Here is a 19,044-nt window from a genome sequence, read left to right on the forward strand (position 1 = left end):
AAGAGGCTCAAAGTTCAAGAAAACGTTCCTCTGATTCTAATCACTTAGGTTACTTCATTCAGCAACCGGCAGGTCTCAGATGGAGAATTACCCCATTCAAAGAAAGATTTAAGTTACTCCGGCACAGAAGAGGGCCAAACTCAAATGACCAGTGCTCAGAAGTGACTCTAAAAGACGCCTACCACTCCTCCCCTCCCCCAGGGAGCAGGCAGACAAGAAGAGCCCGACTGTATCACACCAACCAGTTACCCGACAGAACGCGGCCGTGTTATCCGGACCCCTCCTTCAGTTCAGACGCTCCTGGACCCCCTTCTCTCCTTGGGGCCACCTCCATCCAGGCTGTCTCTCCTCCCCACCCCCCACCCCCGCCAGCCCAGCTCCCAGCAGCTTCCTCAGCCTCATCTGCAACCCACCTCCGCGCTCTCGCGCACTCCACTCGTCGCCGCTTACCTTGGCCACATAGTCTTTCACCTCATCCAAGTCTCCGTTTTTCAGGGCCCACATGAACTCCTTGTCGCACATCACTGCAGCGGGGCGGGCCGCTCGGCCGGGCAGAAGACGAGGAGGCGGTGGTAGCAGCAAGCGGATACCGCGGGGCGAGAGGGAGACAGGGCCGCGCGGAGCTGGAGAGGGGAAGAGAAGGCGGTGGAAGGCTGCCAGGCGGGCGAGGCAGTTGGCCGCGACGACCGTTGGGGCGGGAGAAAGAAAGTTCTTTTGCGGCCACCGGGCCCAGCAGAGCAGGTTCCGCCTGGCCGACGAGAAGCAGGAGCGTTTGCACTTCCGGTTCACTCCCAGCTAGGATCCTCCCCCAACTTCCTCTTCCTCTTCCCCTGGGCGGAACGCCCTGCTCAGGACCCCGCCCTGGCGGCCCGCGGCGGAGCGCTCCACGTGCGCAGGCGCAGTGGCTGGGCAGGCTGGAGAACGGGGTCCACGGGGAGTGGGCGGGACTGAGAGGCCGGTGAAGCGGGTCCGCGGGCCGCAAGCGCGGGTGGTGGGGGCCCAGTTAGGCTCTTTCGGAAAGAACCAGGATGTCTTTGCACGGCACACACGTGGGAAAAACTTAAAAACACAACCTTGGAGGTCATCTTGCTCACCTTCTAAGTGTCCAGTAGGAATGGTCGATTTGAATTCCTTTCTCTTTTCGTTCCCTCCTTTCCTCTTTCTTTTACCTTTTCCATCCCTCCCTCCCTCCCTCTTTCCTCCCTTTTTTGCTCCTTCTCTTTCTTCCCTTGGGCTCCTACTCCATGCTAGACTCTGCTGGCCACTGAGGATATAGTTAAAAAGATGGAATAAAATAATGCCTGTCGTCAAAGACCTCTTCGATCCTTCAGATAACCGTGTGAATTCAGTGTAATAACTACGTATAGTGTTGTTTGCAGGGAACAATTTCAGTGTGTGGTGGGGGAAAATTTTTACTCATCTCCCAGACTAGCAAATTATGTCCAGGACTAGAAATTCAGCTTGATGCCATAGGGTAGAGCAAACCCAACTGTCCCGTACAATTTGCGTGTTTTTTGTTTGTTTGTTTTTTGTTTTGTTTTTTAATTTTCTGTTTGTTCGTTTGTTTCCAATGGGTTGAAGCTTCGGAGCCATTCTTGTGAAACCAGTTCTACTCTGCCTAGAGTTTGGGTGTAATATACCTCGGGGCACAGCCTCCAGCTGAATTGTGCCCCAACCCTAATGACCCAGACACGCACACATGAACATAGATCCAATAAAAACTTACTGGAACTATTTTTTTTTTTAAAGATTTTATTTATTTATTTGAGAGAGAGAATGAGAGAGAGCACATGAGAGGGGGGAGGGTCAGAGAGAGAAGCAGACTCCCCGCAGAGCAGGGAGCCCAACTCGATCCAGGGACTCCAGGATCATGACCTGAGCCGAAGGCAGTCGCTTAACCAACTGAGCCACCCAGGCGCCTTTACTGGAACTATTATATGTATATAAAAGTCTATTATTTATGACCCACTAAATAAATAAGCCACGCTACTAAATATGCTTGCCACATAGTATAGGGGTTCAGATCATAGCCTTTGGAAACAGATTGCTTAGTTTTGAATACAGGATCTAACCCTTACTAATTTTGTAAGGCAAAAGTTATTTAACCCTTCTCTGTTCAGTTTGCCACATATGTTAAATGTGAACAATCATGTCCACTAAATGTAATTTTTTTTTGCTACGATTTAGAAATTGTAAATGGAGATAGGTTTCGAATCAAAAGAAAAATCAAATATTTAACAGCTACCTTGACTGATGTTCTGTTAATTCGACTTTCTGACAAAAAAGACCCATCTACCTAATGATGATACATTTCGGAAACAAATCTCAAGGAATAATTTGTAAGGCAAATCCTAGAGTCCCTATGTCTTCTTGATCTCCCACTCACACCTGTGTGATCTTTGAGTTACATCATGATGATGGCTCTTGATTTATATTTATATCTCTAGCTCAGACTTCTGCTATGATTCATTCTTATATTTAACTTCTTAGCCATTCAAATGTTTCATACTTAACGTGGGATTTGGTCTCCTCTAGATTTTAAACCTAGTTGTCACTTCCCCTTCTCTATGAATGACATCACCAACCACATGTCATAGAATCAGAAACATGTAACAAAGATTCTCTCCTTGACCAAACTGTAGCTAGGCTCCTCTGAGCCCTGTTCTCGACTAGGCCTCAACCTTGACATATAAAAACTTGAACAAACACTACTGTAGTTCCTAACAGATCAAGGCCACATCCTAAGATGAACCCAGACCTCTTAAAGTGCCTGCCTGAGAAAACTCAAGGCTGTTTTTGTTTTTTTTTTTTCTTTTCGTTTCAGCTAACACCTGAGGTTAGGCCTCTGTCTCCCAGTCTCTGTTGGAAGGTGGAATCCTAACTTCAGTGATTGCCAGCTAGTATACACAGCTGGCCTACTTGCATTTACTCTCTTGAGCTCCACTTGCCTCCCCTTTATTCCCTCTTTCTCCCTTTAAAACACCCATTCATCTCCATACATATCAAAGTTGAGTTCATTTCAGATTGGATTCGTTTCCCTATAGCAATAGTTTGTCAAAAATTTAGACATAACAGAAGTAAAACGAATGAATCACCAGAAGTAGTAATTAGTCAAAGTTTACTGTGCACATACCAAAAAGACAGTTTGCAAACCAGGAGCACTCAAACCAAAATATGTAATGAGGCTCAGGGGTATATTGCTATAAAGCAGCTTATGTAGTGGGAAAGCAGACTATTTATTCTTCACAGTGACTGGTTATAATATTAGAATTCTCTTAAATGATAGGGCACAGCTCATATCAACCTTGGGAAACAGTTTAAGTTTTGCTTGTGATTTTCAGAGGCATAATAAGAAATTACCCAGGTCAAGTTAGTCTTGCAAAATAAGTTAAATTAATCTTTGTTTGTATGATTAAACTGGTATTGTCTACTCAGGGATTTTTCAAGGCTGGTCCCTGTTTTTGATTGTAATAAGTTATTACCGATAAAAATCTGCCCTGACCACTTTAACTAGTATCCGGCTTTGTTTATCTTTGACAATGGAAGTCATGCATAACTCCTATCATTCCCGATCTTTCCCTCTTACTTTATACATCAGTAAGGCTTTCAAAATATATCTTAAATTGTTCACCACTTACCATCTTCACTACTGATCACCTTCTGCAACCCTTCCCAGCCCCACCATCTCTGTCTGCACTGCTACAGTACCCTCCCAGCTTGTTTCCCATTTTCATTCTCTTTTCCTAGTAATTCCTCACATAGCCAGAGTTAACTTTTTCAGACATAAATCCAACAGGAACTTTTCACCCTAAGACCTTTCAATGGCTGCCCATTGCATTTAGGATAAAATCCTAATTATTTGCTATGGCCTTCAGGGTCTTCTTTGATCTGACTCTGATGTCTCTCCCATCTTATGACACTCCCCTCCTACCCCCATTGCTTCTTGGGTTTCCTCCAAAATCTTGTCTTCTGTCAGTTTTAGGAAAAAACAAGCTCATTCCACCCAAGGGCTGATGTTTCCTGTCTGGAATGCTCTTTTCATCCTTGCTCACTCCTTCTGAACTTTAAGGTCTCAATGCAAATGTTACATCATCAGAAAGACCTCCCAGACCACCCACTTTAAATAGGTCCCTCAATGAGTTCTACCATATAGCCCAGTTTTTTCCCCTTTGACCTCACTTATCACAAATTTTTCATTATTTTTGTTGTTTGTTTACCTGCTTTGCTACTTTGTTTACCTATTCATGGTGCTCAACAAATATTTCCTTTCGTCTACCACCCTGAGCACAAGAGAGAGTTGCTCTTCCTGGCTTCCTTGTGGTTGAGTAATGTCATGTAACTAATTTTGGCCTATTAGTTATGAACAGACGTCATATGAGTCATTTCCAGGCTTGCCAATGCAAGACCCTTCAGAGCTCTTGATTCCCTCTGCCACAGTCACCAGCAACATTCAAGACAGTGGCCAGCATCAGCCTGCGTTCCTGAGTGACTCTATTGAGCAGAGCTCCCCTACCATCCCACAATGGATATGTAGTAAACTTTTCAGACACTGAGATTTTGGTTTTTATTACTGCAGCAACACCAAGCCAATCTTGACTGATACAGAAATTATTGTCAGAAGGGATCTGTTACTAGAACAAAAACCTTAAATAGACGGCATTGGCTTACAGGCTAAATGGTACACAACAAAGGAAGTGATATTAGAAGCCGTAAGGATGATGATTCATAGTCACAGGAGTGAAACATTTGGCAAAACAATCTCCCCTGGTAGCATAGTGAAGCCTGGAAGGCAGATAATGTATCCTGTACATGTGTAGCTCCAGTGGAAGAGGCTGGATGCTGATGGCATGTGTTGGTAACTATTTTTTTTGGGGGGGGGCATATTTTTACTTATTTTTCCCTGCTTTACTGAGATATAATTGGCATATTACATTGTGTAAGTTTAAGGTATCCAGTGTGATGATATGATATATGCATATATTGCAAAATGATTACCTCAGTAAGGATGGTAAACACATCCATCACCTGATAGTTACTCTGTGTGTGTGTGTGTGTGTGTGTGTGTGTGTGTGTGTGTGGTGAGAACTTTTAAGATCTACTCTCTTAGCACCTTTCAGGTATACAATATTAACTATAGTCACTGTGCTAAACACTAGATCTTCAGAACTTACTCACCTCATAACTGGAATTTTGTGCCCTTTGGCCACTTTCACCCATTTCTCCCACCCTGTAGCCTCTGGCCACCACCAATATACTCTCTTTTTCTGTTTGGTGTTTTAGATTCCACATATAAGTAAGATCAAGATCATAGAGTATTTGTCTTCCTCTGTCTGACTTCTTTCAGTTAGCATAATATCTTCAAAATTCATCCATGTTGTCTCAAGTGGCTGGATTTCCTTCCTATTTATGCCTGAATAATAGTCCATTATGTGTATATACCACATTTTCTTTAGCCATTCATGTCAGTAGACACTTAGCTGTTTTCCATCTCTTGGCTATTGTAAATAATGCTGCAGTGAACATGGGAGTGCAGATGTTCAGTTTGGGATAGTGATTTTGTTTCCTTTGCATATATACCCAGAATTGGAACTGCTGGATCATGGGGTTGTTCTATTTTTAATTTTTTGAGGAACCTCCATACTGTTTTCCAAGTGGCTGCACCAATTCACATTCCTACCAACAGTGTACAAGGGCTCCCTTTTCTCCACATCCTCACCAACACTTACTATCTCTTGTCTTTTTCATAATAGCCATTCTGACAGTGTGAGGAGATATCTCACTGTGGTTTTGACTAGCATTTCCCAGATGATTACTGATGTAATTCATATAACTGTTGGCCATTTGCATATTTTCTTTGGAAAAATGCTTATTCAAGTCTTTTGCCCATTTTTAAATTGGATACTTTGTTATTTTGCTATGGAGCTGTATGAATTCCATATATATTTTGGATATTAACCCCTTACTAGATATATAATTTGCAAATATTTTCTCCAATTCTGTAGATTATCTTTTCATTTTGTTGATTATTTCTTTTTTGTGTGCAGAAGCTTTTTAGTTTCATATATTCCCACTTGTTTATTTTTACTTTTATTCCCTGGGTTTTGGGCATCATATCCAAAAACTCATCACCAGGATAAATGTCAAGAAGCATTTTCTCTCTGTTTTCTTCTAGGAGTTTTATGGCTTCAAGTCTTACATTTAAGTCTTCAATCCATTCCAAGTTAACTCTTATGTGATCTAAGATATTGGTCTAATTTCATTCTTTTGCATGTGGCTGTCCAGTTTTCCCAGGATCGTTTATTGAAAAGACTATTTTTCCCCACGGAATCTACTTGGCTCCCTCTTCAAATGTTAGTTGATTGTACATACGTGGGTTGGTTTCTGGGCTCTCTATTGTGTTCCATTGGTCTATGTATCTATTTTATGCCAGTATGATTTGTTTTGATTACTATGGCTTTGTAATATGTTTTGAAATCCTGAAGTGTGCTGCCTCTGGCATTGTTCTTTCTCAGGATTGCTTTGACTATTTGAGGTCTTTTGTGGTTTCATACTAATTTTAGGATTTTTTCTATTTCTGTAAAAAATGCTGCTGGAATTTTTATAGGGGTTGCATGAAATCTAAAGATTGCTTTGGGTAGTGTAGACATTTTGACAATATTAATTATTCCAATCCATGAACATGGGATGTCATTGCATTTGTTTGTATCCTTTTCAATTTCTTTCACCAATAGCATACAGTTTTCAGTGTACAGATCTTTCACCTTCTTGGTTAAATTTATTCTGAAGTATTATATTATTTTTGATGTTATTGTGAATGGGATTGTTTTCTTTTTCAGGTAGTTCATTGTTAAGTGTATAGAAATGCATCTGATTTTTATATGTTGATTTTGTATCCTGCAACTTTACTGAATTCATTGATTAGTTTTAACAGTTTTTTGTTAGAGTCTTTAGGGTTTTCTATATGTAAGATCATGTCATCTGCAAACAGACAATTTTACTTCTTCCTTTCAAATTTGGATGTCTTTTTTTTTTTTTTTCTTGTCTGATTGTTCTGGCTAGGACTCCCAGTACTATGTTGAATGAGTGGTGAGAGTGGACATCCTTGTTTTGTTCCTGATCTTAAAGGAAAAATTTTCAATCTTTCATCCTTGACTATGATATTAGCTGTGGGCTTGCCATATACAGCTTTTATTATGTTGAGGTACATCTTTCGATACCCAATTGTTGAGAGTTTTGTCATGAAAGGATGTTGAATTTTGTCAAATGCTTCACCTTCACCTGCATCTATTGATATGATCATGATCTTTGTCTTTCATTCTCTTAATGTGATGTTTCCCATTTATTGATTTGTGTATATTGAGCCATCCTTGTATCCCAGGGATAAACACATTTGATCATGATGTATGAACCTTTTAACATTCTGTTGAATCAATTTGCTAATACTTTGTTAAGAATTTTTGCATCTAGACTTATCAGTACAGAAAACTATTAGTTTTCTTTTCTAACAGTGTCCTTATTTGGCTTTGGCATCCAGATAAGTCTGGCCTTGTAAGATGAGTTTGGGAATGTTCTCTCCTCTTCAATGTTTTAAAAAAGTTTGAGAATTGTTATTAATCTTTTGAGTGTTTCAGTAGAAACCAAATTCCTGGACTTTGTTGGGAGGTTTTTGATTACTGATTCAATCTCTCACTTTCTTACTCATTATTGGTCTGTTTAGATTTTCTATTTCTTCATGATTCAGTCTTGGTAGGTTGTATGTTTCTAGGAATTCATCCATTCTTCTATGTTATCCTAGAACAACCTAAACATATAATTATTCATAGTAGTCTCTTATGACCCTTTGTATTTGTGTGGTACTTATTGTAACATTTCCTCTCCATTTCTATTTTTATTTGAGTCCTCTTTTTTTTTTTTTTCTTGGATTATTGGGCTAAGGTTTGTCAAGATTTTTTATCTTTTCAAAGAGCCAACTCTTATTTTGTTAATCTTTTCTATTGTTTTCTTGTTCTGTATTTATGCTCTAGTTTTTATTAGTTCCTTCCTTCTAACGTTGGGCTTAGTTTATTCTTCTTTTCTATTTCCTTGAGGTGTAATGTTAGGTTTATTTGAGATCTTTCTTTTTTCTTAATGTATGCATTTATAGCAATAAATTTTCCTGTTAGAACTGCTTTTGCTGCATCTCATAAGTTTTGGTGTGTTGTGTCTCCATTTTCATCTGTCTCAAGATTTTTTTTTAAATTTCCCTTTTGATTTATCCTTTGATCGATTGGTTGTTCAAGAGTGCATTGTTTAATTTGCACATATTTGTGGATTTTCCAGCTTTCCTTTTGTTTCTAGTTTCATACAATTATGGTTGGAAAAGATACTTCATATAATTTATGTCTTCCTAAATTTGTTGAGACATATGATCTATCCTAAAAAATGTTTCGTGTACACTTGATAAGAATGCATATTCTGCTGCTGTCAGATGGGATGTTCTGTATGTGTCTGTTATGTCCATTTGGGTGTTGGTAACTACTGATTACATAAGATACTACAGGGAGAGATGAAATAAATAATTGTCCAGCTTGCAATTAGACCTGAAAGAGATCATAGAGTCCAGAGATTTGGAGACTTGTATTGTTGGAAGATACAAATGATTCTCAGCCATAACTGAGCAAAAAGTCTGATTAGAACTCAGCCTTGTGTCAAGGATCAAATCAAGGATATGACAGTCACACTCATGACTAAAATCTCTGAGTAGATTGAAGTGGTGCCCAGTAAATCCTTTCAGTTGAATAAAATGGTACAGGGCTTCCCACTGACAAAGCCTGATGGGCTCAAGCTACCCACAAGAGAAATAAAAGAAAAATGTGTGTCTCAGAAAGCACAGTGGCTGTGACTATGGCACATGGAACAGACTTGACTCAAATGTAGAAAAAGTTGACTTCTTTTTTTAGGATAGTGCCAAAATATCTAGCAGTGAGTGCTAAAGGAAACTGTAAATGAGACTTAAAATGACCGTTGGGCCTCAACTTTCTTTGAGCAGGATGAGCAGGAAGTAGTCTGAGAAAGCTGTTCAAAAACTGAGAAGGACATATTCTCCAATGCTCACTTAATCCAAGGACATGGAGGATAATGGAAAAGAACTCTTCTAGAAGGTAGAAGTTAGAGCTAAGGATCACAGAAAACAATGTGATGGGAGAGGAGAGCCAACCAAGGATCACAATTGTTGCTTAACCAAGGAACATTCCCCACCCTAGTGTCTAAGACTGTCAATGTCTGCCTGGCAGGATTCCACAGTTGCCACAGACCAACAATGGCTACTATTCTTCTCCCTTTTAAATGGGAGTATTTATGATAGTTATCCTGTTCCTATTCTACCATTATATATCGGGAGTGGGGTAGAGAGGTAGGGAGGATAGTGCAGATATTTTGTTTATTTAGTTCATAGGTCTCCAGATCAAGAGAAGGTACATCTAGGCCTAAGTATTGTGAGATCTTGGACTTTGAGCTTGACACTGTGATAGAACTTTTGGGGTTATTTCCCTGGAGAGGGTATGCATATATTTTGTACATGGGAAGAAAGATAAACCTAATATCTAATGATCAGAAAGGCAGATTGTTGTCACTAGTCTCATCTGCTCATGCTTCCCACTTCAGAGCACTTTCTGGCCCCCTAGCAGTTAGGTGGGTCCATGTGAGTAGTTCTGGCAAATGATTTATGAACATAAATGATATTAAATCACTTCTAGGTCAGAACCTTTAAACATTTAAATGCTATTTTGACCTCCTCCAATATACTTTTTCCAATAGGCAACCCTCAACCTGGGTTCCAAAGTATCTATTAGGAGCCAATTCCCCTGCCAACCTGTGATAGGCATGTGGCATCAGTGAGAAAGAAACCTTTTGTTTTAAGCTACTAAGATTTGGAGGTATTGTATATCATTGCAGAATAATCTAATCTATTCTAAATAAAATATCAATTTATTGTCTGCCTCTTGCATTAGAAGGTAGGACTAATGAGGACAAGAATCTTGTCTATCTTGCTGTAAGTTATATACTGAATATTTAACACTACGCTGGCTCATAGCAGGTGCTCAAAAATATTTATTGAATTATTGAATGGGTTAATCTCTTAGTATAATTAAGAACCTTAATTAACCAAGATTCATGTCTGAATAGACAGTCATCTCACCTTTACATGGTGGTGAGCCAAAACAATGCATGCAAACAGGGTCTAAATAGTTTTTAAAAAGAATTTTGAGACCTGTTTCAAAATACACACACAAAATCATAATCTTAAATAGGGCCATGACTATTTTGACTGAGACCATGTCATTTTATTTTCATATTACAAAAGTAATACATGAATGCATGCTTATTTTTAAAATTTTAAGAAAATATCATTGTATGTAGAGTAAAATGTGAAAATACCCTTTATTGCAGTCCCTGATCTTTCCCTTCCATCACACCATTGCTTTCCCATAGGTTAGCACTGACAGTGTTCAGCAGAACTGGTGAACTGTAATATGCCCTTTTAATATGAGATAGTAAAATTGGATCTGTGAGAATATTATTCTGATATTGTGACTTATAAGAAATACATATTTTGTTTTTGTCCTGTGTTTCTGGCACAGAGTTCCTAAAACCCTTGGAATTTCCTAAGTGATGAGAGCTATAAAGGTGTCTTTTGTTACATTAACAAGGTGACTTTTGGGCCCCACCTAGGGATGGGGCTTGTTGCCAAGACAACCAACCACCTTCTGACCTCTGGGGAGAGAAGATGGGCTGAAGGTTGAATCAATCACCAATGGCCAATGACTTAATCAGTCATGCTTGTGTAATGAAGCCTCCATAAAAACCTAAAAGAATGGGGCGCCTGGGTGGCTCAGATGGTTAAGCGTCTGCCTTCGGCTCAGGTCATGATCCCAGGGTCCTGGGATCGAGTCCCGCATCGGGCTCTCTGCTCCTTGGGAGCCTGCTTCTCCCTCTGCCTCTCTCTCTCTGTCTCTCATGAATAAATTAATAAAAATCTTAAAAAAAAAAAAAAACCTAAAAGAATGGAGTTCGTAGAGCTTCTGGGTTGGTTGGTGAACATACGGAGTTGCTGGGAGGGTTATGCACCTGGAGAAGGCATGGAAGCTCTACGTCCTTTCCCCATCCTGTTCCCTGCATCTCTTCCATCTGGCTGTTCTGGAGCTTTATTATTTTATAATGAACTAGTAATCTAGTAAATAAAATGTTTCTCTGAGTTCTGTAAGCCACTCTAGCAAATTAATTGGACCAAAGGAGAGGGTCATGGGAACCTCTAGGCTAGAGCCAGTCAGAAGCACAGGTGGACAACCTGGGCTTACATTGGAGTCTGAAGTTGTGTGTGTGTGTGTTAAGGGGACAGTCTTGTAGGACTGAACCCTTAACTGGTGGAATCTGATGCCATCCCTGGGTAGATAGTATCAGAATTGAGCTGAGTTGTAGGACACCCAGCTGGTATCTAAAAATTTCTACAAAAATACACTAAAAGGAATCGAATATTAATCATGCCAGTCTGAGTTGTATGAGTATGGTTGATTTCTTGCTTTCTTCCCTATACTTTTTATTATTTTCTAAGTTTTCTATCAACAAATATAAATTCAAGAATCAGAAAGATGAAATTATTTTAAGTTGTGTATCTATGTAGAGCAGAACTTATGTCCAATTAAATTGAAGGAGTTTGAGTTATTGCAGTAAAAAGTTTATAAAAGTGAGGTGACAAGATATGTAATGAAGTGGCCATAATTCTATCAGTTATTCAAACAAAATGTGAATTTACAATAAATAATCAATTCAATAAATATTTATTCAGTGCTGGACACTATTTTAGGAACCCAGAAGGAAGTGGTGACTAAGACAGATAAGATCCCTATTTTCATGAAGATAAATATTCTAGTGGGGGAGAAAGATAATAAACAAATAAATTAATGAGATGATTTAGGTAGTATTTAGTGCTATGAAGAAACTAAAGGAGGGTGTTATAATAGTGAGCATTGTTGGAGGGAGGCCATGTTAGCTAGAAGCCTCCTTGAGAGCGGAGTATTTGAGCTGGGATTGGGATGAGGAGTGAGCCACTCAACCTTCTGCAGGGAGAGCATTCCAAGTGGAAGGAGCAGCAATTGCAAAGGCCAAAGCAGGTATTAGCTTGATAGAATCAGGGATTGGGTGGGGCTCAGATAGCAGGAATGTGTTAAGTGAAAAGTCAGAGCTAGTCCTGACAATAATGTGGATTTGCTGAATGTGTTGTAGGGATTTTCTTGGGGGGGGAGGGGGCAGAGGGAAGAAAGTATGGCCTATAGAATATTTCTGACAAACTTTTCAAACGTGAAAATGCAGTGCTGAAGAACATGCAGTACTAAAATGGCATTAACATCACATAGAACATCTACTTGAGCATAAAATTCAGTTTCCCATGTCTCTTGCTTCTCTCAAGCTCTCATTTAGGTCATGTGCCTCATGCAGACTCAGTGTCATGCACAGTTAAGACACTTACAGTTCAACAATGTCAAGATGAAGATTCAAGGAACCCTGTACTTCATCATGACCTGATTAAGCTTTCTAAAATAAATGCATGGTATCAGCACTGATGCCAAGCAGCAGGTGCTGGTGAATCAGTGAGACATGGTCCAAGACCAGAGTTGGGCCAGAGGGCCAGCATACAGGCCATGTTGTGTGTGTGGCCATGGATCTGGGATCAGCGCACACAACCAGAGTGATTGAGTGTGGTGCTAGACAGAGCTGCCTACGTGTTTCTGCTTCAAAGCATCTAGACTCACTTTCAGAATGGGAGTAAATTAAGCTTAAACAGCTTCAATATGGAAGGTAAAGAACATCAGGGGCCAGGAAATATACAGCTCTGATTCCTCAGAAAGTTCCTTCCAAGGACTGGGTCATGATGGCAACAGCAGACTCAGACTTTGGCTGGCTTAGCTGAGAGGAGAGGAGCCATTTTGGGAAGATGGTGGTTAAGTTGACCAAAGAGAGACATTTAGTTCAGATAAGGGGAGATCTGGACTTACTGTAGACTCTCATTTGTAAGAACTTAACTCTTCTAAGATGTCTGAATTTCTTCTTTGTTCTGAATTATGTGTCAGTTTTTATATTTAATTCTTACAGGATAACTTACTGTTATTGCCTTGGTTATGGAAAAATTGTATTGTTTGGACAAAACACAATCAGTACAAAAGTATGCTGTTTTTCATTTTATTAATCCCTACCTATGGATTCCTGTGCCAGACACCACTACTCATCTTTGGCAGTACCTGAATTTTTGGCACATCCCTGGGTTGAAACAAATAGTCTCTGAAGTGTTAACTTTGCAATCCTGAGCCTATAATAGGAAAGGCAAATTGTCATATTGGCACAAGGGACAGCAATTGCTGAAACAGACCCTTAGGGAACTTTCCTAGACCGGATGGATTAAGAGACAGAGATTTAGCTTGCAAAGTCTGCCACACTGAGTTGAGGTCGTGACACAACTCAAGACTTCTTGAAGGAAGAGTTAAAATCTCATTGGACTATAAAAACGACCATCTGCCTACAAGAGCAGGCACCAGTAAATTGCCAGTGCTGATTATGATAACGTCATGGAGACTGTACAAAGTCTCATCACATGCATCAGAAGTAACTTCCAAAAACATGCTTGTAGCTGGAGGGAAATGGATTTTTGATTCAAGACACACACATCAGAATGTCTGCATTTATAACATGCCTGACTATCATAATTCTGAAATGTTTATCTTTGTATATACTTACTAAAGGATACATATGGGGTGAAAGAATCATATTTTATAGGGGCGCCTGGGTGGCTCAGTTGGTTAAGCAACTGCCTTCGGCTCAGGTCATGATTCTGGAGTCCCAGGATCGAGTCCCACATTGGGCTCCCTGCTCAGCAGGGGGTCTGCTTCTCCCTCTGACCCTTCCCCTCTCATGCTCTCTGTCTCCCATTCTCTCTCTCAGATAAATAAATAAAATCTTAAAAAAAATCATATTTTATAAAACTGAAAGGTTACTAGGGAAGATAGACAAATAGATACTAGTGTGTGTCACTGGATAACTAACACCCACAATTCACTTTGTTGTGAATAGACTCACTCATTCCATAGTCTCTGAAGTAGTATTTCATGCTGCCGACTCTGGGCAGTAACCCAGGGGAGCAGTATGAGGAAGAGAGATGAGTGTGTCTCCATGGCCTGACCCTCAAAAAGCTCTGTGCTTCAACAGGGAACTCATTAATATCTTGCAATGCTCACAGCCAATGGACTATGGCTGTCCTTTTTGTCACTTATTTCTTTATAGCTTTCCTTGTGTGGTTTGTTTTCCCATCCAATGCTGGAAGATATAAGCAAGTGAACTAAAGTTCTTCGGGAAAGATTCAAATGCTTAGATCTTGCAGTTTCTCTGAATAATGATCTCAGTGTGGCAGGACTCTCCAAGGTAGATGGAAAGAGGCTGATTATTTCCGCTAAGTTTAGGGAGATTTACTAAGACAGAAAGAAGACAACGATTCAAACTTCCATGCGCTGTATTTTCATAAAACAAACTATCCAAGTCATCAATAAAAAGTCTTATAAATGTTAAGGCTAACAAAAATATTATGTAACAAAATGTGCATTTATATTTGTTTTCTATGGCTTAGAGTATATTTCTTTTTCAAAGATTATAGAAGTTTATTTGTTGTTTGTTCTTCCTTTGCTTTATTTGACGCCATGTTTTCAACCACAAATCATAAGATCGTTCTTATGAAGAAATAAGCTATTTTATGATGTTTCTTTTCTTTTTTTTTTTTTTAAAGATTTTATTTATTTATTTGAGAGAGAGAGAGAGTGAGCACATGAGAGGGGGGAGGGTCAGAGGGAGAAGCAGACTCCCCGCCGAGCAGGGAGCCCGACGCGGGACTCGATCCCGGGACTCCAGGATCATGACCTGAGCCGAAGGCAGTCGCCCAACCGACCGAGCCACCCAGGCGCCCTCATTTGTTTTCTATTCCCAGGCACCATATGGTAAAAATCATGACCCATCTGTAATTTTTTTCTGCTACATTGGGGGGAGGGTCTAATTGCAGTGTGATGCTGTCTCTATTCTTTAAAACGTGACTATGTAATTCACTGTCTTTATGGGTAGGGGCAAATGTAATACAAATGCATGTTATAGGTATACTGGTTTTGTTGCTGAAACTAAATGCTTGACTGGTACATTATGTGACATCCTTACCAGAGAGCCCTACACATATTAACCATAGGGGAGGAGGGTAGAGAAAGGAGGTGGGGAGAAAAAAAATACTAACAGTAAAAGCAAACTTTCTATTGTCTTATAGATCATGAAACGCTTTTATATTATTTCATTTGATCAAACTACCCTGTGAAGTTAGTTTTATTAAATCATTTTGCAGATGTGGACATAAAGTGGCAAGAGCTTACATGACAAGGCTGCATAGACTATAGGTGGAGAACGTGGATGCCCATCAGGGCTTTAGGACTACAATTTTTAGAAAAACTAAGGGTGAACACGCGCAGTGTGATAAGAACAGGAGTTGATTTTGTTAAAGTTCCAGATTCAAATACACATAATTGAGTAGAAGTGTTTCAGAAAAGGCTCAAAACCAAGGAGTATTTACCAAGGTAGATTTGCTCACAGAATTTTCAGAATGGGAGATCAGGGCATAGCTTCGTCCTCCACAGTTCAGGCTTGAGGATGAGATCTGGAATGACCTCTCAGCAAGAATCTTGCTTTTTTAAAGACCTGAGAGTCGGAAGAGGTGTCTCTATGCCAGGAAGGGACAGAACTATGGATTGAGGGAAGAAAACTGAAAATGCCTATCAAAGTCATTGTGTTCACATTGGGGTTTCTCAACCTTGGCAAATGACATCTTGGGTGGCATAATTTTTTGTTGTAGAGAATGGTCCCTGGCCTCTACCCAACAGATGTTAGTGACATCACTCCTTCCTATCCCCACCTATGACTACCAAAATATCTCCAGACATTGCCAATGTCCCCTAAGGGGCCAAGCCGCCCCTGGTTGAGAACCATCATCTAAAATCAATCAAACCGAATTAGGTAGCCAAGATTTAAACTTCAAGTTTACCAACCTGCACATTGATTGCATCTCAGTGTTTGTTTTCTTCCCCCCTCACACTGTTATAAAGTATTTTTAAAGCAATATGATCAAATTGCCAATTTGTATGCTTACTGGGCAACCTTCTACAGATGTGTAGTATCAGGGAAAAATAAAAGGGGAAATTGTGGCCTTAAGGTAAAAGGCTAGAGAAAAATTCTAGATTCTTGAGATGATGGAAGTAGAATATTACCCAAAGCAGAAATTTCCTTTAAGCTGTTGGTAGGCATGTAAAATGGTACAATCTTTTTGGAGGACCATCTGGCATTGACCTTGGTGTCAGAGGCTCCTTCTCTGATGTGTGGAGGAGTGAATCACAAGGGCTCAAAGCCATCTATTCTGAAGTTTCTGATGAAAGAAACTCTCATGACTGTCTCCTAGAAAAGTAAAATTAAAATACCACAAGCAATAAGATTTTGAACTTCTTCCAAGGAGGTCATGAATAGAGACATCTTACTTTTTATAGGGCAAGAGGCTGTAATATCACGGCATCTGAGTGCTGAAAGGGTACAAGTCTTGGTGGAGAATATAATATGCAATTAATGATTTTCTGAAAAAGGGAAATCTATTGGTGAAAAAATAAAGCACAAATAAATCAGTCAAACAATTAATATTTTGACCAATCTTTCACTTTAGCTCCAAGACTATAATTTCAACTTAGAAAGGAATTTAATGAGAGATGTAAATCCTTGAGAGAACTTCCCTGTGGGAAATTACTGAATTTTTAATGCATGGATTAAAAAATCATGCTCATCACAGAGAAATCGTTAATGAACACTTTAGTGGACATTTGCCTTTAAAAGTTATTTTGGCTGTCCAGCTTTGGAACTCTCATCTTCTGTTTTGGGAATTCCCCTTCTAATGAATCTTGGAAAGAGGCAGGCCTATTTATAATCATAGAGGAAGAAAATGCCAAATCCTTGCTTGTCTGGCCTCTGTCTGAGACCTAGCCTCCATCAGTCACATGATGCCCACCGAAAGCCCAGAGCCAGTGATGTGGGGGCTATGAGACTCCAGCTCTGTGGTGGTGAAAGCCGAAGGAGACTCAGTTCCTTAGGGCAGATGGTCTTCTGCAGCATCTGGGACTGGGGGTGTTGGTGATGCGGCCATCACTTACGAGGTTCAGAGGTGACAATGCAGTAGTGAGGACTGCAGGGGCAGGGGTCTCACCAGACAGGCTCTGCCTCATGATCCTGGGTGGTGTTATTGGCTGCAGCCCCATGCCAGTTCTTTAGTTCGTCCAGTGATTCTGGGAGCCACTCCTTATGTTTTTAATAACGCCATTTTCTGCATATGTCAGCTGGAGTTGGTTTTGGTTGCCTGCAACTAAGAACCGTGAGTGATCCAATCATTAACTTATAAGAACCACATTAAGAGCAATAAAAGAAGAAAATGTGTTTTCAACACAAAATTTGGTAGTAGAAGCAGTAATAATAACAATAATAGTTAACATTTCTTGAGTGTTTATTCCCTGCCAAGCACTGTTCTAAGATTGCCACATCTATTAAATCCTGACATCACTTCGAGATGCAAACTGAGGCACAGGGAAGTTACCCCTACAACTGGGAAAATGCTGTGTTGGGGTTTGAATCTGAGAGGTATGATCTAGGGCCCATGCTTTTAATAGTTATCAAGTAAAGATCTGCCCAATTTGCTAAGGAGCTTCCCTTTTCGTTGCTCTTTTACCTTTTCATATTTCTTCTGGGAAAGAGCCTCTGTTTTTTTCTTATAAAGAGGCTTTACCTTCCACAGTGAGGAATAAAAGTGCTGCAAGTGGCACAGCTACTCGGCCAGAATAGAGTCTTCATTTTTCCACTCATCCGTCCATTTAGCTAACAGCTAATAACCACTTGCGGCAGGCGGACCCCTAAAATGGCCCGGCATGATCTCTGCCTCCTGGTTTTCATGCACTTGAGTAATCCTCTCCCTTCAAGGGTAGGTTGGTCTAGAGAATCACTTCCAAACAAAAGAATGCAGCAAAGGTGATGAGCTATCATTTCCATGATTACTTTACAGAAGATTCTTGGTAGCAAAATCTCTCTGTTTCCTTGATAAAGTGAGCTGGCATGGAATATGCTGCCATGTTGTTCCTACCTGGCCAGGAACTGAGGGCAGCTTCCAGTCAACAGCCAGCCAGGAACAGACTCTCATTCTAGTGGCCCTCAGAGAACTGAACTCTGCCAACAACCACACGAGCTTGGAAGCAGATCCCTCCCCAGTCAGCTTTTGGATGAGACCCCAGCCCTGCCAACATCTTGACTGCAGACATGTGAGACACAATGAAGCAAAGCTCCCAGCTAAACCATGCCCAGGATTCCTGACTCCCCAAAACTGTGATGTAATAAATGTGTGTGTTTTTTTAAGCTGCTGAATTTGTGATAATCAATACAAGACCTTTTGTGTATCCAGTACTTTTTTCTTTAGGTAGACCAGAACCCTGGCCCTCATGGAACTATAAAAGAAATGAACATGATGACTTCAGGTAGTTATGAGTGCACTGAGAAAAATAAAATATGGTGATGTCATAGAGCTGTTCTGTCCAACAGGATAGCACCTGTCTGCACATGGGACTGATTATATTAAAATAAATTAAAATGAAATAAAATGAAAATTTCAGTTCCTTAGCTGCAGTAGCTGCATTTCAAGTGCTCAATAGCCACATGTGGCTTGGCTCATGGCTACTGTGTTGAACAGCACCGATTGTAGAACATTTCCAACATTTCCATCACAGAAGTTCTGTTGGGCAGAGCTTTTGCAGAGAATGAGTAGGGGAATGAGGAGCTTCTTTAAAACTAGAAGCTAGGGAAGGCTTCTCTGAGAGAGAAGTACTTGAGACATGAGCTGGAGGACAGGCAAAAGTGAGACCTGCAAAGGTCAGGGGGCAGGGCACCAGGCAGAGGGAACAAGACACATGACGC

At 40.3% G+C, this 19,044-nt stretch overlaps 1 protein-coding gene across 1 annotated transcript in view; it reads right to left on the minus strand.

The window, feature by feature from the left end:
- The window catches only part of MTPN (myotrophin), a 56,231-nt gene extending 55,434 nt beyond the window's left edge, over positions 1 to 797 (minus strand). Inside the window, exon 1 of the mRNA XM_035021179.1 lies at positions 451 to 797. Within this exon, the coding sequence (XP_034877070.1) occupies positions 451 to 522 (72 nt within the window). The 5' untranslated portion in view covers positions 523 to 797. The remainder of the gene's footprint in view (positions 1 to 450) is intronic.
- Between the last annotated feature and the right edge of the window lie 18,247 nt (positions 798 to 19,044).

The sequence above is a fragment of the Mirounga leonina genome, unplaced genomic scaffold (genome assembly GCF_011800145.1).
Source record: "Mirounga leonina isolate KUSES-001 unplaced genomic scaffold, KU_Mleo_1.0 Mir_174, whole genome shotgun sequence".
Lineage (NCBI taxonomy): Eukaryota > Metazoa > Chordata > Mammalia > Carnivora > Phocidae > Mirounga > Mirounga leonina.